This window comes from Sciurus vulgaris (genome assembly GCF_902686455.1).
Source record: "Sciurus vulgaris genome assembly, chromosome: 4".
NCBI lineage: Eukaryota > Metazoa > Chordata > Mammalia > Rodentia > Sciuridae > Sciurus > Sciurus vulgaris.
The window spans coordinates 54,169,701-54,191,239 of NC_136464.1; the positions used below are offsets into that span (position 1 = coordinate 54,169,701).

At 39.8% G+C, this 21,539-nt stretch overlaps 4 protein-coding genes across 24 annotated transcripts in view; 3 read left to right on the forward strand and 1 right to left on the reverse strand.

Annotated features, from left to right (window-relative positions):
• CFAP70 (cilia and flagella associated protein 70) overlaps window positions 1–10,259 on the forward strand; it is a 98,847-nt gene extending 88,588 nt beyond the window's left edge. For 5 of the 15 annotated variants that reach the window (XM_079137062.1, XM_079137052.1, XM_079137063.1 and 2 more), the window contains 8 exons: window positions 800–958; window positions 1,478–1,602; window positions 3,128–3,280; window positions 3,882–4,043; window positions 4,401–4,490; window positions 6,310–6,411; window positions 7,855–7,902; window positions 9,565–10,257. In XM_079137062.1, coding sequence (XP_078993188.1) covers window positions 800–958; window positions 1,478–1,602; window positions 3,128–3,280; window positions 3,882–4,043; window positions 4,401–4,490; window positions 6,310–6,411; window positions 7,855–7,902; window positions 9,565–9,750 — 1,025 coding nt within the window. In that variant the 3' untranslated portion in view covers window positions 9,751–10,257. Of the gene's footprint in view, window positions 1–799; window positions 959–1,477; window positions 1,603–3,127; window positions 3,281–3,881; window positions 4,044–4,400; window positions 4,491–6,309; window positions 6,412–7,854; window positions 7,903–9,427 lie in introns of all 15 variants that reach the window. The other 10 variants (XM_079137066.1, XM_079137057.1, XM_079137058.1 and 7 more) reach the window with 8 other exon arrangements.
• Window positions 10,260–10,750: 491 nt separating this feature from the next.
• On the forward strand, window positions 10,751–12,338 carry MRPS16 (mitochondrial ribosomal protein S16). The gene is made up of 3 exons (XM_079137136.1): window positions 10,751–10,911; window positions 11,359–11,619; window positions 12,097–12,338. The coding sequence occupies exons 1-3, from the start codon at window positions 10,899–10,901 to the stop codon at window positions 12,228–12,230; spliced, it is 408 nt and encodes a 135-aa protein (XP_078993262.1). The 5' UTR covers window positions 10,751–10,898; the 3' UTR covers window positions 12,231–12,338.
• A 137-nt stretch (window positions 12,339–12,475) lies between these two features.
• Window positions 12,476–21,539, forward strand: part of DNAJC9 (DnaJ heat shock protein family (Hsp40) member C9) — a 39,917-nt gene continuing 30,853 nt past the window's right edge. The window contains exons 1-6 of one of the 4 annotated variants that reach the window (XM_079137128.1): window positions 12,476–13,974; window positions 14,079–14,792; window positions 14,948–15,088; window positions 15,609–15,863; window positions 18,328–18,414; window positions 18,821–19,322. In XM_079137128.1, the coding sequence (XP_078993254.1) occupies window positions 14,613–14,792; window positions 14,948–15,088; window positions 15,609–15,863; window positions 18,328–18,414; window positions 18,821–18,940 (783 nt within the window). In that variant the 5' untranslated portion in view covers window positions 12,476–13,974; window positions 14,079–14,612 and the 3' untranslated portion in view covers window positions 18,941–19,322. Of the gene's footprint in view, window positions 14,793–14,947; window positions 15,089–15,608; window positions 15,864–18,327; window positions 18,415–18,820; window positions 19,323–21,539 lie in introns of those variants that run through there. The other 3 variants (XM_079137129.1, XM_079137127.1, XM_079137130.1) reach the window with 3 other exon arrangements.
• The window catches only part of FAM149B1 (family with sequence similarity 149 member B1), a 43,537-nt gene continuing 42,206 nt past the window's right edge, over window positions 20,209–21,539 (reverse strand). For all 4 annotated transcript variants that reach the window (XM_079137074.1, XM_079137071.1, XM_079137076.1 and 1 more), the window contains one exon: window positions 20,209–21,483. In XM_079137074.1, coding sequence (XP_078993200.1) covers window positions 21,410–21,483 — 74 coding nt within the window. In that variant the 3' untranslated portion in view covers window positions 20,209–21,409. The remainder of the gene's footprint in view (window positions 21,484–21,539) is intronic.

Consider the following 21,539-nt stretch of genomic DNA (forward strand, 5'->3'; position numbering starts at 1 on the left):
AAAGAATGTTCACATATCCTACAGAAGCAGGGGAAAAAAAGAATAAGAAGCAGAGAAGACAAACTGAAAACAAACAATGAAATGGCAGACTTAAATCCTATCACATAAGTAATTACTATGGTAAACTGAATAGTGGCTCCTCAAAGATGTCCCTTTTATAATCCCTGGGATCTGTGACTGTTATATGGCAAAGGGGACTTTTCAGGTGTAATGAAGTTAGATTTTAAAACAGGGAGATTAATCTGGATTGTCTGGGTTGGCCCCCTTTGAGGGTATGCTCCCAATGACCTTAGCATAATATCTGGCATAGACATGTTCAAATATAGCTACTCTGTGATTATTATTATTTTTTGAATAGTGAAATAAGATGAATAGAGTTTCTGTCCTCTGGTGGCTTTAATGTTATCAAAAAGAATTTGTCTTCTCATCTGGATTTTTGAGGTTCTGTATTATGTAACTTTTATAATCACAATCCATTTGATATCATCATGATTTGGACTTCGTAGCAAGGTTGTATAGGGGTGGGGTGTGATCACAGTGACAAAAGTTGTGCTATCAGTTTAGATTGTCTCTTTAAATTATTCAGAAATGTAAACAAGTCTATCAAAGTCTGTCCATGCAGCATTTAGGGAATATGTTTTGTATGTTTTACAAATTTTATCTTCTGTAATAACCTTTTTTTTTTTTTTTTTTTTTTGTGGTGCTGGGGATTGAACTCAGGAGCTATCTCCCCAGCCCTGTAATAACCTTTTAATACCCAAGATAGGAAGTGCTTTTTAAATCAAAATGTGATCTATAGGAGCAGGAGCTGCATTATCCATTCTAGATGAATTTCTTGAAGAATCTTCTCAACTGCCATCTGAGTCAGGAGAACCCATATTGTCTACACAATTTCAGGATTCAAGTGTTGACCCCAAACAATCCAACCTATTTTTCAAGGAGACATCAGAAAAAAAAGGTAACTTGGAATTAAGATTTCTACTTGAAGTAGAAACCAAGCAAAGATGGAAACTCTCATGATTATACAAGTAGCAATCCTGACTTTTCTGAAATTAATACTGACTACATTCTTTTGATTAGTCTAAGCTCTGAAGTTCAAAAACAGTGGTGTAACTCCTTTAGTAAGCAAGGATTTTAAGCTCACCAAAGTAGTCCACAATAGACCTTTGACTTTCTTATGAGTCTTCATTTTTAGAATATCTACAAATTGTGTTTCACATTCAAGGAGACTCGAATACTTTTTAAAAACCCTTTCATTTGATTGTGACTTGTCCTTGGAACCAACAGTAATTTATGTTGAGAATCTTTGAGTTCTCCTCTTTAGGGACCATTGCTGGAGATAGTTTACTGCTTTCTAAATTATGATCTTTCTCATGCATTATTAGATAAGAATATTTTCCTGAATACATTAGTGGGTCTGAACTTCTGATATTTTCTCTACATCTGATCTACTATCCTTTTAATATGATATTTTCAGAAGCACCAAAATGTCAAGATTCATCAACATTTCTGCAACCTGTTCCTTATTCTGGTGTTTCCCAAACCCCTACCACAATCTTCATGGAGACAATACGCTTCTTGATGAAAGTCAATGCTGTGCAGGTCAGACTATTTGGAAAAGGACATTAGTTCACATTCTTTAGTGAACTACTTTTTATATTTATAGTGGTTTCTTTGTTAGCTTAAACATTTGGAAAGCAGAAATCAAACTTTTTTTTGGAGGGGGCTGCTGGAGATTGAACCCCCTGGGCAAATGCTGGTCCTGGTGCATGCTAGGCACACACTCTACCATTGAGCTATATACTCAGTCTGTCAAATATACTTTCAAGAGCATACCTTAAGCCCAATAGGAAAAACATCCAAACATGGACCACTCTCTGCAGATGGCACCAGCAGACCTCACTGCAAGTCTCCTCCCTACTGTAGAATACCAGCAGAGCCAAGTCAGACTCTAAATCATTTACAGCCTGATGTCATTTTCTTTTGGGAAATCATAAGTGAGTGTTGAGGGTTCATAGGAACCTAATCATACCTTTCTCCCTTTTTAGTTCTGACCAACTGAAAACAGATGCATAGTGCTATATGGGGAGGGGGTTAAAATATTAAATTATTTTTATTAATAAAACTGGGCTCAAGAATGTAAGTGTTCCCACATTGAACTTACCCATGCAGTCACAGGTGGAGCAGCTGGAAAATTGCAGCCTCCTCCCACAAAAGAAGCACATCCTGTGAGGTCTACCCTATCACATGTCAAACAAGAAGCATATCCATGAGCAAGCAGTATGAAAGACAGCAAGATCCAGGAGTCAAGGATGTTGACCCTGATCCTGCAGAGCACAAGCCCCACTTAAGGGCTGGCAAGCTCAAGAATTATGAACTGGGTGGGATTGGGTTGCATGAAACAGGAGCCTTTAGCTCATTAACCCTTCACAATAGAAACTAGCTCCCTCTTTTCCCAATTAAATAAGTCATTATTCCCCCAGGTCCAAGAGCCAGAAGGCAGGTAGAGAGAACAACTGCAGCCACTATCCTCCCCCAGTATTTTCCTAAGAAGGTAAAAGTATCAGCGGAGGTTACTACATTATAGGCTGAATGGGACTAGACTGAGAATGAAAGGGTTTCCCTTCTGTTTAACATCTGACTTGTCAAATTTGCAGCCCTTTGAAATGTGAAAAGCAAACAGCTCCAAATACAAGGTGTGGCAGAAACAGATATTTGTTTTCAAGATCTAGGGTCTAGAATTTGCCTCACTGTAGTTTCCTTATTGGTGACAGCTGTCTGAATATGTTACTTTGTGTGTAAATGGGATGGTTGAGGAATTGCCTTTGCTGCATAATACATTCTAAAACTCATCTAGTATCATGGCTAGGAAGACCAGAATTGTGTGATATTGCAGATCATTCACTTGAAAGTGTATCCATTTGGTGACTAAGTGAGTAGTTGATAATGGAACATGAAAGATACTGAATGCTTGTAATTCATCCCAAACCCTTTGAAGTTGAAGATAATCATTTCATTCTATAAAAGATGTTCCTTATTGGTTATTATCAGAGACAGAATCCTTCAACCATGAAAGCTATGGGACTAATGCCATTTACATGTTCCTTATAGTCTGATTTCATTGCAGTATGTGCACAGAGTGCTTGCACATGAGCTGTTATGCCCTCAAGGAGGTCCCAGCTGTGAGTATTACTTGGTGCTGGCCCAGACACACCTTCTGAAGAAGGACTTTAACAAGGCAGAGGAATACCTTCAACAAGCAGTCCGGCTGGACTACCTGGTAATGACTTTTGCAAGAAGCTCTGGAGTGGGAGAGGGGTAAGCAGGCTTTATTAAGGGCAATGATACCTGCTAGGTATTGTTGCACATGCTGGTGATCCCAGCTACTTGGGGGAGCCTGTGGCAGGAAGATCAGTTAAGACCAGGAGTTGGAGGCCAGCTGGGACAACCTAGTGAGATCTGGTCTCAAAAAACAGTGGTGACATGTATAGGTAGATTTTTGGTGACCAGGGGTGGGGGCCACTTACTGTCAGCAAACTCATCTATATATACTCCTCTATTTATTTTTCTTAAGTAATTATGAGTTTTGCTGAGGGCAGAGAAAAGGAGAAAGACAGCTCTTTTGGAAATAGTGTTTACCTTTGTCAAGTTTTTTAGACTTTTGCCTTCTGCTTGGTTATACCAGAATGTTTTTCTCAATATTTACTCCAAAACAAAATGATTTTGAAGAATACAAGAAAGAAATGCGAGGACAGACCTAGAAAATACCTCCTATTGCTGTGAAATGCTTCTTTCTGCGTGCTCCCAGAGTTAAACATAGGTCAGTAATGTACTTTTAAATATCACCTCATCCCTTTACTACTTGTTGTTTACTTTCTCAGAACCCCAATGTCTGGGGTATGAAAGGCCATCTCTATTTTCTGAGAGGAGACCATTCTAAGGCCAAGGCATGCTATGAGCGAACCATTAGTTTTGTAGTGGATGCTTCTGAGATGCACTTCATATTCCTGCGACTGGGCCTCATCTATCTGGAAGAGAAAGAGGTAAGGTACAGAAAATGGGTAGTAACCATGTAACTCAGGCCATGATCTGGGACCCGATATAGTTCAAACATTTACATCCATCCTAAAAACTGTACTATGCTAATGAGGCTTTTATAGTGAAAGGTAAAGACTGGTTCACTTTTTAACTCCTAATTTTCTGGTATGTCTGTTAACACCATAAAATCAAGAGCTAGTTTGCCTGTTTCATTATCCCCAACCCCAAGAATTTTACTCCTTAATCTTAAGGATATCCTATTTTTCCATGGGGTGATCCCTGACTATCTAACCATGATTATCCTAGAAGTATAGTGTGTGAAGCTTTCAGAACTGTAGCTTAGTGGTACTTTCTTTCTATAGTATGAAAAGGCAAAGAAAACGTACCTGCAAGCCTGTAAGAAGTCACCTTCATGCCTAACATGGCTAGGAGTGGGAATCGCCTGTTATCGGGTAAGAGAATGAGGTCTTGAGATCAGGCCTGTGCACACAAATTCCTTGGTCTTTCAACACATGGGGGTTTGTGATGAAAGCAGGTGGCAATCATGGCAGTCTGTTGTAATGAGAAGTTGCTTTTCAAAGCTTTTTGTGAACTGAAGATCAATCTAAATTAGAAAAATAAAATATCCTTAAAAATCCTACAAAAACCTGAACCAGGAAGTCATATAAAGTATTTCACACTGGGCACGGTGGCACATACTTATAATCCCAGTGGTTCAGGAGGCCAAGCCAGGAGAATCGTGAGTTCAAAGCCAGCCTCAGCAAGAGCGAGGCGCTAAGCAAATCAGTGAGAGCCTGTCTCTAAATAAAATATAAAATAGGACTGGGGATGTGCTTAGTGATCGAGTGCCCCTGAATTCAATCTCCGGTAACCACCCCCACAAATATTTCACATTATTTGGTTTAGGTACTCTTTTGTGCGATTATCTGTGAGAAAAAGATGATGTGGGAAATGAAGAATCTACTCAATGAAAATATTAATACTTATTAAGCATTGCGACCTCTCTGTTTGGTGTAGGAGCTATTGCAACTTCCAGTAGAAGATTGTGCTCTGCCTCTCCTAAGAATTCATTACTTACCCTTTCCTCCTGTTCTCTAGTCTTTAAAAGAGGCATATATCTTATGATTCTTGTTTCTTGTTTAATTTCTTCACCCATTTTTTTTTTTTTTTTTTTTTGTGGTGCTGGGGATTGAACCCAGGGCCTTGCTCCACTTATATTCTTAATCCCATTTCTCTCCTGTTCTAAAACCTACTCTCTAATTTTTTATTTCTCAACTTTTATCCTTCCCCATACATTTCCTCTTTTATTAAACTACCACCATTTGATTGTTACCCTTAACAAAAGAGTCATCTCCATTCCTTGTGAGGTCTTTGAGGGCAAAATTTTATGTTTATCTTTTTACTCTAGGCAAGGAGTATACAGCTTGGCACAGAGTAAATTCTCAGTACAAATAGTTGAGTAAATAATGAAATCAGTTCCTCAGAGACATTTAAAGTGTGGGCCAAATTATGGTCACAACTGAAAGACTGTTATCCATCTTGTGCAGAGAAACTCATTCTTTTAAAACAGAAAGTATACAGTGAGTTTCTTTATTGGGGGAGGGGAAGACTGCCTTATTCTTTCCTTAGGCGACCTTTTTGAATGTTTTACAAAGCAAACTCACAGTTTAAGGAAGCTATGATGATTTCATGTGTCTAGAGCTCAGGGAGTACCCTAGAAATCCTGAATACTACATTGATTGGTCAGGATTGGGCTATAAATAACATAATAGGAGAATGGAAGTCTTCAGGACAGTAGTATTTTAACAAACTTTATCCTCAAGAAAGAAATGCAAAGTGCAAAGAAAAAAACCTAAAAATGTGCCTGACAGTCCACTGTATGTTGGGAAATCACTGAATGATGCACACAGGATAGTGAGTATTTGTGACTTTCCAACCCACTTAAAGCTTCATGGTTCATAGAAAACCTGTGGGACTGCTATAGAGGGAAGGAAGAAGAGGGGCATGAATTGAGAGCCTCAGGCAGGCCTCCAGATTCTATTTCACTTTTTAGTCAGAGCAGTTCTACTTTGAATTTGGTTTATATATTGTACCACCACATAATATTTTGTTTGAATAAAGTTTGGATGCTAAAAATATAAAACACTGAAAACCACTGGTAGAGATCATGGGCATACTTTACTTGGACATAGTGATTTTAGCTAAGCTGACTTCAGCTGCTTAAGTGAATACTACTTTACCTTACAACTCATGTCTCCCTTTGCTGTCAAGCTGGAGGAGCTCTCAGAGGCTGAGGATGCTCTCTCTGAAGCTAATGTGCTAAACAACTACAATGCTGAAGTATGGGCATATCTAGCTCTGGTCTGCCTGAAAGTGAGTATCCTTATTGTTCTTATGCAGTGCCTTTTAGGGAACAGTGGTTAGGGACCACGTAAGTGAGAGACAGAAGATGGCTATTAATGCAAAATAGTTGTAATTTAATGAGATCTAGATTTGGTCATTATACTGATGACAAAGGAGAGGCCAAGCCTCAGAATCCTCTACTTGCAATGGATGTAAAACTCATATATTCAGATGTGATTTTCTAGTTAAGGGAGTTCTAAAAATGGGAGCATTGTTCTTTTAGAACATAAACCAGGTTAAGGATCAGTGAAGGAGATGCTCTCTGAGTCTTTCTGAATCATTTCTTCCTCTTGACCTGCTGGGTAAGGGTGCTTGTCCTTGATTCAGATGGTAAACAGGATGGAGACAGTATTGTGGGAGTTCCTGATAGGTACTTTTATCTATTAAATAACTCTCCTATAGTGAGACTTAAATAACTTGGACATTAGTTTAAGATCAAATTGGGAATAATGAGAGCTCCCCTCAGATTTTTTTTAACCTTTATTTATTTATTTTTATTTCGTGCTGAGGATCAAACCCAGTGCCTCTCACATGCTAGGCAAGTGCTTTAACACCTAGCTCCAATACCAGCCCCACCCTTAGTTTTTCATTGACCAATATGACACCAAAGAGGAAGTATTATTAGAGAAACGAACAAAATAAAAACTACTATATTTTCTCTTAGCAGTAAATATCCCAAATATCAACGTAAGAAATCTGCAGGTTTTGAAAGTAGTGAATTCTGTGGTATATAAAGTACACTTTAATGTAAGCCATTAAAAAAAACAGCCCCCCAAAATGAGACCCTATCTCAAAATAAAATATAAAAAGGGATTGGGGGCTGGGGCTGAAGCTCAGTGATAGAATCCTTGCCTAGCATGTGTGAGGCACAGGGATCGATCCTCAGCACTACATAAAGATAAATAAAGGTATTGTGTCCATCTAACAACTAAAATTATTTTTTTAAAAAAGGGGCTGGGGATGTGGCTCAGTGGCTCAGTGGCTAAGAGCCCCTGGTTTCAATCTCTGGTGGTAATAATAATTATTATTATTATCTCCTAGGTTATAAGAATTAAGAATGAACATATATAAAACACTTAAAACATCATAATGAAAACAATGTAAATCACATAATAAGCACTATAAAATCTTGTAATTACTAACAAAGTGGCTTCAATCCTAAGAATAATAAATGGCTCATGGAGCTTTCAGAAAAAATGAGAGGTCAAATTGTTTCTAAATCTTTCTGGGCTGAAGGAGAGATTTTTAAATATATTGGCTTTTACCTACCACTTTTCATTTTCCTGCTTCCCCTTTGAATTCAGTTTCTTAACTGGGTAGATGTTATCCTCTGTTAGGAAGACACATCTGGAGCAATGTACTATTCTCACCATGTGTATGACATATCATCACCAGCTGCTGCACTTTTTTTAGGCTGGACGGCAACTGGAAGCAGAGCAGGCTTATAAGTACACACTAAAGGTATGACACAGATGCCTCTTGTTTTGTCTGCACCTTGCTGAGGTTGGGAAACCAGGAGGAAGGTGCTGATTTAATTCAGGTCTTCAGAGCGTTTCATGATGTGAATATTTTAAAGAGACTTTTCTTACCATCTTTGCCATCACCATGGGGTTGCTAGGTTTTTAACAGGAACCTACATGTTGTCATGGATGATCTTTTTTCCACTGTTTTAGAATATAGTTTAATGGGAAAATAGCCAGAGTCAGTCAACCTAAATTATGGTTCTGGTTTTGCCATTAATTTACAGTATTGACTTCTTTGGGCTTCATTTTCCTCATGTACAAAGCCAAGGGGTTGGTCTAGACCAGGTTTTGCAAACCTTTTTTGTTAAAGGCAAAACAGGGCTTGTAGGCCCAAACAGTTTGTTTCAACTAGTAAACCCTGATTTTGTAAGTTACAAAAGCAGCTAGAGATTTACACAGGTGAATGGCTGTGTTTCAGTACAATTTAATTTACAAAAAATAAGTAGTAGAACTGGTTTTGGCTCATGAACCACCTCTGGTCTATTCCATTAGTTACAAATTGCAAGCAACTTGACTTGAAAGACAATGACTTTAAAAAATTGCCACCATATCCACATTCAGTCAAGCTAAAGAATAAAAAGAGGAAAAGAAATAAGGAGCCATGCTATAGCTATTTTACCTCCAGGGCATTCCCAGTTGTCCCACCCAATGACTTTAGCTTTCCTTTCATTAGCCACAGAACCAGCTGCCAGGGAAGCAGTAATGTGGCTTTTGAGCTAACTGTATTGCTATCCTAGGGAGAAATTAAGATTCTGTTAGTAAGAGAATAGGTATTCAGCAGGTTACTAGATGGCTCAACTACATACCTAGATTAAATTAAATTCAGATATAATTTAAGTCTGTGATTCATTTATCTCTGATTACTTCCTGTCAATTGCCAAATGGGAATACTACACATTAGACAAGAGATGTTGGTAATAATGTGAATACTTTTTTAAAAAATTAATTAATTTTAAATTATTTTTATTGTAAACAAATGGGATACATGTTGTTTCTGTTTGTACATGGAGTAACAGCATACCATTTGCATAATCATACATTTACATAGGGTAATGTTTGATTCTGTTATTTTTCCCTTCCCCCCACCCCTCCCATTCCTTTTCCCTCTATAGTCACTCCTTCCTCCATTCTTGCCCCCCTCCCACCCCCCCTTATGTGTCATCATCTGCTTATCAGTGAGATTAATGTGAATACTTTTAAAAATAAACTTTAATAAAGTGATCTTACAAAAAATGTATAAATCATGAGAGCTCATAGTCCCTGATGCATTTTCACAAAGTAAAGGTATCCATATTACAACACAATGCTCTAGTCTTTTAATAGAGCTTCCATGATATAAATATAGTAGGAAAAGCCAATCCCACTTTGCTCTTTAGCTGTGTGACCCCACAAATGAGGGATCATCTTCAAAGATACATAGGTGTATGTGATATGATGTGTACTTCCTTTCCTTCTTCCTGTAGTTGAAACTGAAAAATGAGGCTCTGCTTGCAGAGATCCACACAGTACAGGAGATGGTTGGCTTCGGAGATCCATCTTTCTGACATCCTTACAACTGAAGAATTTTTTGTGTGGGACTCTGAGCTCCTTTTTTTTCCAGAGAAAGTTTCACCATATGAAGCCTGGAGCTGGAGAACCAAAGAATGTTTTCCATGAAGAGAAACTCATTTATTTCCACTGGCTGATACTGGATATTCTACTGATTGACAGTAAACTGGATCACAATAAATATGTAAATAAGAGACTCACAATTCATCAGTGTGGTTCTGGAGTTAGGGTATACTAAACTATAAGTAGTATGTGCACATATAGCTTATAAATGTATAAATCATTATATAATTTATATATAGAAGTAAAATTAAGGTACTGTTAGGGGTTCTGATGAAAGCTTATGGGGTCACTCTAGAGGATGTCAGTTGCCAAGGTCCATGGCCAGGTTTACTTACTGGAACTTGGAATTAAGCCATCGTCTTCAAAGGTGGGCCTAGAAGACTTGTATGCTTGTATTAGAGCAAAGAGCATATTGTGGCCAGGACCTTTGGGAACCAACGATGAACAAAGAAGCTTTGCTTGCAGTTCGAGGTTCTAACTCCTAATGAACCAGGGGTATCTTCATGGATCTAAACCACAAGGCTCCATGAGGACAACACCCTATAAAAGATGCCAAACTCCTCACTCGAGATGACGAATCATACTGTAATCCACAGTACAGCAAAATCAGGAATAAAGGTTTCCCCTAATGATATGTATTGTGACTGCCTCTGGGGGTGGGAGGTGAGTAAGAGGGAAAGTGAGAGGCAAATTAGTAAACAGAAGGAAAAAATCTAGTCATTTATAATACCTCTCCTTGTCTTGGCCCAAACGGCTGCCTCCTTTATGAAGTCTCCTGAGAAAGTACCGGCTTCGCCTTCCCTGCGTCCCCTTCTCTACACCCCCTGCGCCGGGTGCTGACGGCCCTGTAGCTTTTCAGGCGCGCTCTCGCCGCCTCCCTACTACGCAGAGCTCCCTGAGGGCAGAGGACGACACCCTTTTGTATTTAAGTTCTCAAGACAGCGCATCGACACTAACAGGTGCTCAAAAAACGTCTGCAGGATGTATGGATGTATGTATGGATTTGCAGAGCACTTGGCACTCCTCTGAACGTGCCCAGCACTCTCCCCAAGTCCTCCAGCAGGTACTCGGCCCAGAGAGCTCGCACACATCCACTCCACAGGCGCTTCTGGCCGCACCGCGTAGCGCTGTGGGAAGGAGAGGGGGAAAGCGGAAGAGGCGGGGCTAGAGGACTCCTGCTTCCGGGGCCGAGGCGTTCGGGCTGCGGAAGCTGCCGGGTGTCCCAGCAGCTAGCTGTGCCGATTCTGCCAGTCGCTCTGCAGGTGTACCGGCGTGTCTGTACCAGCAGCGGGACGATCCAAGGAGCCCCACGTGGGCCGCACGATGGTCCACCTCAGTGAGTCATCGCGGCCTGCGGGACCTTCCGGGCGGTGGTGGGAGCTGGGGCGTCCAGGACCAGCGGGAGCAGTGCTCTCCAAGGCGCGCTGGAGGCCCCCAGAACCTGGATCAGCCGCACGGCGTTACAGTTGATCCTTTACTCAAAATTTCCCCATTTAATCCTCGCGGAAACCCTCATCTCATTTTCACAGATGAGGCAATTAAGGCTACGACAAAGACCAAAGAGTTTGTAAATGGTAGGCCTGTGCGGAGTGGATTGGGGAATAAGGAGTAGTTAAGGGAAATTTCACAAAGAAGATGGTATCTAAGCCACATTAACTAGAATAAATTGGGAGTGAGGACGTTTGAATGGAAGAAAGGAATCGCTCTTCTACCTACTTCATTTTTGCCTGCTTTGTGCCCTCTGAACTTAAGTCCATGTCCTAACCAATTCTTTCTTCAATAGCTACCCTCCTCTGCAAGGCCTATCATGGGGGCCATTTAACCATCCGCCTTGCTCTGGGTGGCTGCACCAATCGGCCCTTTTACCGCATTGTGGCTGCTCACAACAAATGTCCCAGGGATGGCCGTTTCGTGGAGCAGGTGGGCTCCTATGATCCACTGCCCAACAGTCATGGAGAAAAACTTGTTGCCCTCAACCTGGACAGGATCCGACATTGGATTGGCTGTGGGGCCCACCTCTCTAAGCCTATGGAGAAGCTTCTGGGTAACTCAGCTCTGGTCTTAACTCATTGAGGGGATTTTACACTGAAATCAGCTCCTAGATGATGGGAATAAAGAATGTTTTTTAACTCCCTCCAGGCTGCTTAGGACTGGAGTGGAAATTGAAGTTGTGATCTAATTTGTCATTTTGAATCTGGAGATTCCTTTTTGGACTCCTTTATGAGACTTTATAAGTGACTGGGATTTTATGCTAAAAATGGGAATAGCATATCCCAAATGGCCATCTTTTAGTTTACATTTTTTTCAAGTAAGGAGGATAGTGTTAGGAAATAGACATCATCCGCTGACTCCTTGCAGTAGATGAAGGGAGGAAGAGGAAGGAGAGAATTTGGCAGGTTAGAAGCATATTTTATATCCATGCTCTGGGTCTGATCTCAGACCTCAATTCTGTGAGGCAGACTTCTCAGGGAAACACTGGCTTGTACTCTATTATAATAAATGAATATCCTGTCGCTTTTAGGTCTTTCTGGCTTTTTCCCTCTGCATCCCATGATGATCACAAATGCCGAGAGACTGCGAAGAAAACGGGCACGTGAACTTCTCTTAGCTTCTCAGAAAACAGATACAGAGGCTACAGAAACAGAAGCGAGTTGACTTCAGTTAACATAACAGTGGTTACAAAGTCAGGGTCCCCTAAAACACTTGTGTGGAGCTCATAAATATGTTGGGTTTCAGATCAATAAATGGATTTTTCTAAGTTACCATGCTATTCTAGCCTGGCTTTAGTTGGGTCCACTCAGGTTTGTTTTTGTCTGATTTAGGAGCTGGGTCTAGATACTAAGCATTTTTGGATGTCATTTTGGGGAAAAACAGTGGCTGTGGGAAGGATTGGATTGGGTTGGTCCCTGGATCATTTGGGCAACTTTACAATTAGCTGCCATTCAAGACTTTCTGCTTCAAAAGCTTCCAACCAGAGTGATCTTGGCTTATCCACATGTTTCCTTAATAATTCATGATCATCCCACAAGCTCCAGAACACAGGTCCCTTAGTTATTCTTTTTTGTAATTGTACATTTGAATTGTTTTGCTTGATATGTAATTTTAACTTTACAAAGATAAATTGGTCATGAAAATTGCTTTTGGACTGTAATAGCCTACCTTTTAAAGATGAGAAATTAGAAGGAAGCTAATATTTTAAAGCACCCCCATGTGCCTACTTGGAAAGACCTGTCCAACATATGTTGTCTGTATAGGGGAAAAAATAAAGATGGGGTGCTTTTTTAAAGTCTACTTAGAAAATCAGGGTTAGAATCATATTTAGGTGTCATGAGTCTGGTAACAAATGATTGCCAAAACAAAATATCACAGTATCTGTCCCCCCAGAGTTGCAGAATTCTACAACTGTAAGCATAAATTACATGATTTTAGTGCATTCTGGATACTATATATTTCAGATTTTATAAGACTAAGATACAGCCACATGCTTTGGCACATGCCTGTAATCCCCGTGGCTCAGAAGGCTGAGATATGATTTGCAAGTTCAAAGCAAACCTCAGCAACTTAGCACTGCCCTAAGCAACATAGCAAGACCCCATCTTAAAATCTAAAATAAAAAGTACTGAGGATATGGTTCAGTGGCTAAGTGCCCCTAGATTCAATCCCTGGTACTACGGGGAAAAAGAAAGAAAAAGACCAAAATGCAAGGAATTTATAAAGAAGTTTCTAAAATCCTATCAATATTCTAATGTATTCTCTGGGTTCTGTATTCTGAGAACAATTAATGATCCTCTCAAATTCTGGAGTCTTGTAATCTCCCTAAGGATTCCTTTTGGTTGGCTTCCACTTGGTTTGAGGAGACTTTCAAGAAAGGTTAGACAGAGGAACCTTGGATCTCAGAAATACTTTTGAAAACCCTGGCAACTCTGGATGTATGAAAGATATCAACATACCTTGGAGAGTTTGAGGCGTTGCAGGAACTTCTGGAAGAGGGCGTTGTGATTCTGGGAATTCCTGATCAGTGAGGAGAACTGATATGAAATGGGTCATTATTTTGAGCCCCATCGAATATTTCTTTCAACTCAAGTACTCACTTTCCATTCTGGTTTATCCTTTGCCTGAGATCTGTATACACATATTTCTTGTGTGAGCTTAAATCTTGATTTCCAAAGTTTTCTCCAGCCTTGGTCTTGCTTTGGATCTCCAAGTCTGTGTTTCACATAGTGTTGGATGACAGCTCCAGCCCACCCTGTTGTCACCTCAAATCCAATATGCTTAAAACCAGCTATGAACTTTACAGGGCACTAAATAGTCTTTGCTTCAGCAGTTTGGGTCTTTACTAAAGTGAGAGGTTGTGTCATCTCATCGCCACCAATGTATAAGGTGACTCCGGAACAGGAAGGTGAGTGGGGCTGATTTCTGTTACGTCAAATTCATAAGTCCTATCAGAGAGAGTTTCATTTTTTAAGTAGTAAGATTGGTGTTTTGTGCTTTTGTTCAATATAGCCTTTTTGCTTCAGAGCTTGAAGTACCCTGGCACCGCTTAACAGCTTTGAGGATCATCTTTGAAAAAACAAATCCACTTAACTCTTAGATTGAGCCATGTTAAATTGCTGAATGCTGATATTGACCAATTACTATTTTAGAAAATCTTCGATTTATAAAGACAACCTAATGCACACATATTCCTATCAGTGAATAAGTGCCTGTTGGGACACTGGGTGTCACATTTCTATAAGCAAGAGGAGGTGGTCCAGGCAGGAGAGGGTATGGTGGACCGGGAAAGGCTGAAACTCTGGCTCTAGGAGACGCAGACACTTGCTGCGTTTCCAGATCCGATTTTTCTAAGACCAGGGATGGCCTGGCCACGCCCGCTTTACGGCCGCCGTAAAGCGGATCTACTTAGCGTGACTCCGCCCCCTCCGCGTATTTTTGTGACGCAGGCGCCCTGGGCTTTTGAGCGGGAAAAGGAAGCCGGGCAAACCCGAGCCCGGTGTCGCCGAGACTCGCTTCTTTCGCGGAGGCCTTCCGCGTCGCAGTATGGGGCTGCTAGCGCTGTGCGAGCAGGTGTTCGGTACCTCCGACCTTTACCGGGTGCTGGGCGTACGGCGCGAGGCCTCAGACGGCGAGATCCGACGCGGCTACCACAAGGTGTCCCTGCAGGTGCACCCCGACCGGGTGGAGGAGGGAGACAAGAAGGACGCCACCCTCCGCTTCCAGGTATATGCGCCTACGCTGGGAATGGGCCTCCAACCGCTTGGAACCGCCTCGGAGAAGTGCGCTGATCTTGACCTGGCGTTTTCTACCTTAATTTTTCGCGGTGAGGTTTCAGTGGTAGGTGCAGGGGTGACTTTTGGATGCTCTTTTTCTCTCAGATTCTGGGGAGAGTTTATGCGGTTCTAAGCGACAAAGAGCAGAGAACAGTGTACGATGAGCAGGGAACAGTGGACGAGGACTCTGCAGTGCTCAACCAAGACCGGGACTGGGAGGCCTATTGGAGGTTACTCTTTAAAAAGGTAGGGGGACTCTGAAGGTTTCTTTGATTATTCCCATCATTTAATCAACAAACGTTCATTAAATGCCTCGGAGGCCTTGAATTTTGTGTTAATTTTGTAGAAACGGAGAAATTTGAGTTTACTGTTTAAATATACACAACACACACTCAAGTGAAAACAGGCCTTTCATTTCACGCTCATACAGCGTGATTGTGCAGTGAAGGCTGGAACGGGTGTGTGTGTTCAGGATATACCTTATGTATTCAATTGCAAGCCTGGAATGTTTATATGGTTTTTTTTCTCTGTCCTTTTGGAAACTTCCTTTAAATTTCTCTATCTTGGTTCTTAGTTTTGCAATTGTAACTGTTAGATTAGGGAGAACTCTGAAAAATCTTGGGCATGGGAAATTTGCTTACTTGCCACAATTTTGACCCAGAGAACTGTTGTCTTTGAAGAGAGGCACTTAAATCTTTAGTTTTACTGGTGTACCTTTGATTTAAAATAAGATTCTTGAAGCTTCAGCCATCTCCTTTATCATCAGATAACTCTGGAGGACATTCAAGCTTTTGAAAAGACCTACAAAGGTTCTGAAGAAGAACTGGCTGATATTAAGCAGGCCTATTTGGACTTCAAGGGGGATATGGATCAGATCATGGAGTCTGTGCTCTGTGTGCAGTACACAGAGGAACCCAGGATAAGGAACATCATTCAGCAAGCTATTGACGCCAAAGAGGTCCCATCCTATAATGCCTTTGTTAAAGAATCGAAACAAAAGATGAATGCAAGGAAAAGGAGGGTAAGAATTTGAATGCTATTGATTTATATCCTTACTTCCTACAAATAGGATTTGAGTGTACTTACAACAATGGAAATAAAGACTACTGACAACGGTTAGGGCTAGATTCCTTATAGCTTTCATCTAATTAAAGGGGCATATTACTTCATCAAGAAAAACCTTTATTTGGTATGTGTTGCTCAAGATTTTATTGCATGAATTGTTTAGTATCAACTTAAGGTGATGCTGAAATATTTTTCACATGTGCCAATTCTTATGACTTTGCTGAAGCACTTCTCAAATGAAGTGATATGGAGCCCAAGTACCTAACAAACACTAGTCCTTATTTGGTTGATGAACAGGGAAAGAACGCAAGAAATTGTGTTTTGTGTAACAGTGCAGGCTGGGGTGTGGTATAGTTCTAGTGGCGGAGCACTTGATTCCCAGAACCACAGACACACAAAAACTGGGTGCCATGGTATCTACCTGTAATCCCAGTTACTCAGGAGACTGAAGCAGGACGAACACAACTTTGAGACCAGTCTGGGCGATTTAGTGAGAGGCGCTATCAAAATAAAAAAGGCCAGGAGTGTAGCTTAGTGTTAGACAACTTTACCTCACATGTGCAAGGCTCTCTGTTCAATCTTCAGAACCCAGTGGGGAGGGGGAGCAGAGCAGAGCAGATTCCTTCTCTTGTAAATTTGTACAACTAGCCTATGTCAAAATTCTTTCTTAAATAAAATTCACAACGCAAAAATGCAGGTTCTTGGGCTGGGGAGATAGCTCAGTTGGTAGAGTGTTTGCCTTGCAAGCACAAGGCCCTGGGTTCAATCCCCAGCATGGCAAAAAAAAAAAAAAAAAGTATTATGGTCTGAGTATGATTATACCATATTAAACTGGGGTGGGGGCAGGAAGTGATGCTTAAGGATAGATGGAGTTTAGGGAGGGAGTGAATTCAGGGTAGCCAACTCTGCCTCTGGTCTTCTGGAAAAGTTGTTTTGGACTAGTATCAAAGTAACTATTACCTCAACTTGGCTTTCAAAATTGGTGCACGATGGAGAACAGACAGTTAAAGATTTTTAGATATTTGGTGGGTACTTGAGGTTCCTTTTGTGTGGCTACCTGAGTGGTGGGAAGAGGTCTATAGCTACTAGATATAAGATAACATGCAGAGAGAAAGCTGACCAAAATCAAAAGATTTTGGTGTAAGTTTAAAGGGTCTATTTTGCCTAGATAGAAGGCCAGTGCTATCTCTGTTGAACTAAGCAGAGAAGTGGAATGTATAAGCTCCGAATTTTGCTTCAATAGCTGCAGCTGCTTAGATATAGGCTCACAGTTTTTATCATTTTCTCGGGTGAAATTGAGTACAGCTGTTACTTTGAGGAAAATCCCTTGAGTTTGAGGGGAAAATGGCATGCACACCCCCCCCCTGTAGGTCAGTGTGAATTTATTTGTTCATTCCCTGGGTCTGATTCAAATGGAAAATGGCATAGTTTTGAGAGAGTATCCAGCAGACTTGGAAGAGAGGGATGCTGAATTTCAAGAGATAATTTGAATACAAGGAAAGTGTCTTGTTTATTGGCATAATAAGATTCTAATTTATCATCATTCCTAGTATTAATAGCATTTTTGTGCTTCTTGGAAAATTCACCAGAGAATGAAACCATTTATTTTAATAGTTGCCTAAGGTATTTTATTTTAGAAAATTGGATAAAGGTAGCTTTAAAATCAGATAAAGGGGGCTAGGGTTGTAGCGAACTTGCCTAGCATGTGTGAAGCACTGGGTTCAATTCTCAGCACCACATATAAATAAAGATTCATTGACAACTAAAAAAATTTTTTTAAAAATCAGATAAAGATCAAAACTAAATGTTAATATATTTTCTGGTTACTCAGGAGAAATCATTTTAAACCAGGGTTGTTCACCAGACTGTCACTAGTCTCATGAAGTAAATTGAGTTTCCAGAGGAAAATCCTGAGGTACCTATGTCCTGGCATTCCTTTTGAGGACATCTTTGGTTAAGTGATCTTTCCTGGCTCTCCCAGCATGTTTTTCTTTGTACCTGGGATTGAACCCAGGGGTTCTTAACCACTGATCCACATCCCCTGCCCTTTTTTATATTTAATTTTGAGACAGGTCTCAGTACGTTGCTCAGGTTGGCTGTGAACTTGGCAATCCTCCCGAACCTCAAGTGTACGTCTGCGCCTGACGCGTGTTTTCCTTTCTATAACCACGTGGCTTATGATGCCTAAGTGCTTGCTACTTCTAGCAAGTAGAAATGAGAGAAAAAAAATGCTTATTTGAGTTAGAGAATGTATTGTTTGATATCTGTTTGCTGTCTTCTAGTGAATGATTTTTATGTAATTTTACTCATTTTATCTGTTGAATAAATCCTCAAATGATCAAGGATTTCTTTTGGGAAAGAAAATGTTATTGTAAGCATTTCCTGGCTGCCTTGAAATCTCATGAGAGTTTCTGCTTCAGGCTCAAGACGAAGCTAAAGAAGCAGAAATGAGCAGGAAGGAGTTGGGGCTTGATGAAGGAGTGGATAACTTGAAAGCACTCATTCAGGTAAACTTGGCAGGTTTGTTGCTACCTCGTTTCCTGTTCTGTTGTTAATGAACTTCTCAGAAGTGTATATGTGGTATTGTACTTTCTGCTTTTAAAACATAACTCATACCATCACTAATTGTAGAACATTTTCATCACTTTCTAAAAGAAATCCCCTGTAGTAGCTGCAGCTGTAGCTCAGTGGTAGTGTGCCTGCCTAGCATGTGTGAGGCACTGGGTTTGATCCTCAGTACCACATAAAAATAAATGTATACTAAAAAAAAAAAAAACATTATTTTTAAAAAAAGAAAGAAATTCCATGTAGTCCCGCCATTCCCTTTTGCCCCCAATCCCTGGTAACCATGAAACATTTTGTCCCTATGGATAGTATTGTATTTTGACAGCCATGTTTTAACTTTTCAAACAGAGTAGACAAAAGGATCGGCAAAAGGAAATGGACAATTTTCTGGCTCAAATGGAAGCAAAATACTGCAAACCTTCCAAAGGAGGAGGGAAAAGATCAGCTCTCAAGAAAGAAAAGAAATAATGGGATTTTTCTCTTCAAAGGTCCTTAAGCTTTACGCAGTGCCATCGGAGGCAAGGTGTAGTCAAGACTAAAGGAAAAAGTTACCCTAACTCTTGAGAGAAGTTGTCTTTCCAGCCTAAATTATTCAGATTGACTAAACCAAGCAGAAATTCTCAACTCATTTTTAGTATTTCCTAGAAATTACCTGACACTATGAGATCCTCACGTGAAGGAATGTGGTAGTGATAGTGGGAGGGTGGTGTACTTCTCTGACAGCACTTTTTTGGCTTTTCATCCAGGGAGCTCTGTCTAGAATATGGGTTTAGGGCTGCAAACATGGGTCAGTGGTATAGCACTTGCCTAGCTGGGTTAATCCCTAGCACTGGGGAAAAAAAAAGAAAAGAAAAGAAAAAAAAAAAGAATGGATCTTTCTATATTGCTTTCAGTGATGTGCGTTATCTGTTAGACCTAGTTAGAACACTTATTGAACAGCTGTCTTCCAAATAATTGCCAGTTTGCTTTTGGTCTTAATGACCTTCAGTATTAAGACTCTTTCTCCTTTTTATTTCACTAAGGCAGGATTTGTATTCTTACTTCTTTTGTACTTTTATTCTTAAGGTATAGAAGAAACAAGTATTCAGATTATTTTTGGAAGACTTGTATATGATTAAATAAGTAAAAATTAAGTTCTAGTGACTTTTTAAATGATCACTTAAAATGTGATCTAGATAAACTGTGGTGTTCTGGATAAAGAAGAGGACAAAAAATAATCCTAGTTAGCATTATAGTAGACAGCCTGGTTTCAGTAGCATAAAGAAATATATTTTGTAGTCTGTCTGATTGCTGCTTGGTGTCCTTAGGTCACTTAGCTGATCTGAACTTTTTCCCTCTTATGTAAAAGAAAGATCTAAAGTCAAATTCTACATATTACATATATCCAGGCTTTTTGTAAAAGAAAAGTGGCTTGAAGACACACACACACAGGAATGAGGAAATTGCACTAAACAACCTCAGAGATACCTTCTGCCACTTAACTTTGAAAGGCAAGCCATATGGATCCAATGGTTTGTTGTAGGGTAGTCAGTGGACTGAATTGCAAAAACAGTAAAAATTTTCATTCATATTTCTGAGCTGGTGGTATGTATTCATTAGAATATATGGATTTGTAAAAAGAACTGTTCAATTTAAAATCTGATTTGTAGACTCTATTCAGTATACCTTATGTATAAAACAAATCTATTGCTGTTGAACATTGTGTATAATTATCTAAAAGTAAGCACATGACACAGTTTTCAGTTTGTGATTACAAACTAGTTAAAAAATACTTTTTTAATTGTATTAAAAATATAATTCAGTGCAAGTTGTTTGAAGCATCTGTCCTCATGTGATATAGCATTGTTGGTATAATTAGTCACCTCAAATTATGATCATTTGAATTTATCCACTCTGAAAATTAACAATAAGATCTAACACTGGTAATGATAACTAAGGTTAATATTCAGTGAAATTTAAATACAGTTAAGCCATAGTTAAAACCACTGCTGTATTCATGAATACTCTCAGGAAAATACCCATAGTAAAATCAGAATGCCAAAGTTCTTTACTTCTGCTGTTAGGATATTGGGTTAATTTCTTAGTCCACAGTGTCTTAGATTCTTAAAGAATCGTGTCTTGGTGGCTCAAAAATAGGTTCTATATCATTTTAAAAATAATGCTAACTCTTCTAGAGCTTCAGGAGAAAAGCTTGCAAGGTGAGTTAAATATTTGGGGAAAAATATAAGGCCAGTAAAATACTTTAAGAAGAAAATTAGCATAAGCTGACATTACACAGGCATTCTGTGAGGTTGAGCTGTTCTGTCTGAAAAAATATGCAGTATAATTTGTTATAAGGGTTACTTTATACCAGTGCTCAGGCCTTTACTGAGCCTTTCCATTTCGTTTTGTTGATAGGATTAGAAATCTAATGAAAAGCCTCTAGGAATATTTATTTGATGAGTAGCTCAGATTTTTTTTATAGCAATATCTCCTAAAAGTGACTTAAAACTTAGTACAACTCACCAGAAATTAGTACAAGCTGAAATATTCTGAAGCCAGTGATACTGTTATCAAATCATTTGCTACTTATTATTGTATATATAATTTCATAGAATCCTAGAAGTGTACTGATCATTGTTAACAGAATACAAGCAGTGATTTGGGGGCAGTTAATTCATTGTTACATCTTTGGGTATAGTCTTTACTGTCCAGTGGAATAGGTTAACTTATGCTGAAAGAAGACAGTAATTGGAGATAGAAACAGCACCCATGCAGTCAGTCTTTTGGTGGATACTCTGTTCAGTTTTTCTCAATCAGTTGTACCACAATAACTCTTCATGAAGATGGATTCTAGTTGATCTTGTATACAAGCTCTCCATCATTTGATGGTCGAACACTGATTCGTGAAATCATCCCATATGTTCGCTGCAGCCTGGTAGGTTCTTCTCATTTGCCCTATGGTCCCTGCCTGGTTCTAGAGATTGGTCCACCTCTGCTTTGAGATTTTGTAGATGCATGTAACTGAGGACCTGTCAGACACAGATGACATCACAGAGTAACAGTAAATAGTTTAGATTTGGTAATA

Bases quoted from the DNA above. Each gene is read 5' to 3' on its own strand.
- MRPS16 (XM_079137136.1), top strand. The intron at 11,620-12,096 runs GTAACTCAGCTC...TGTCGCTTTTAG, and splicing joins GCCTATGGAGAAGCTTCTGG to GTCTTTCTGGCTTTTTCCCT.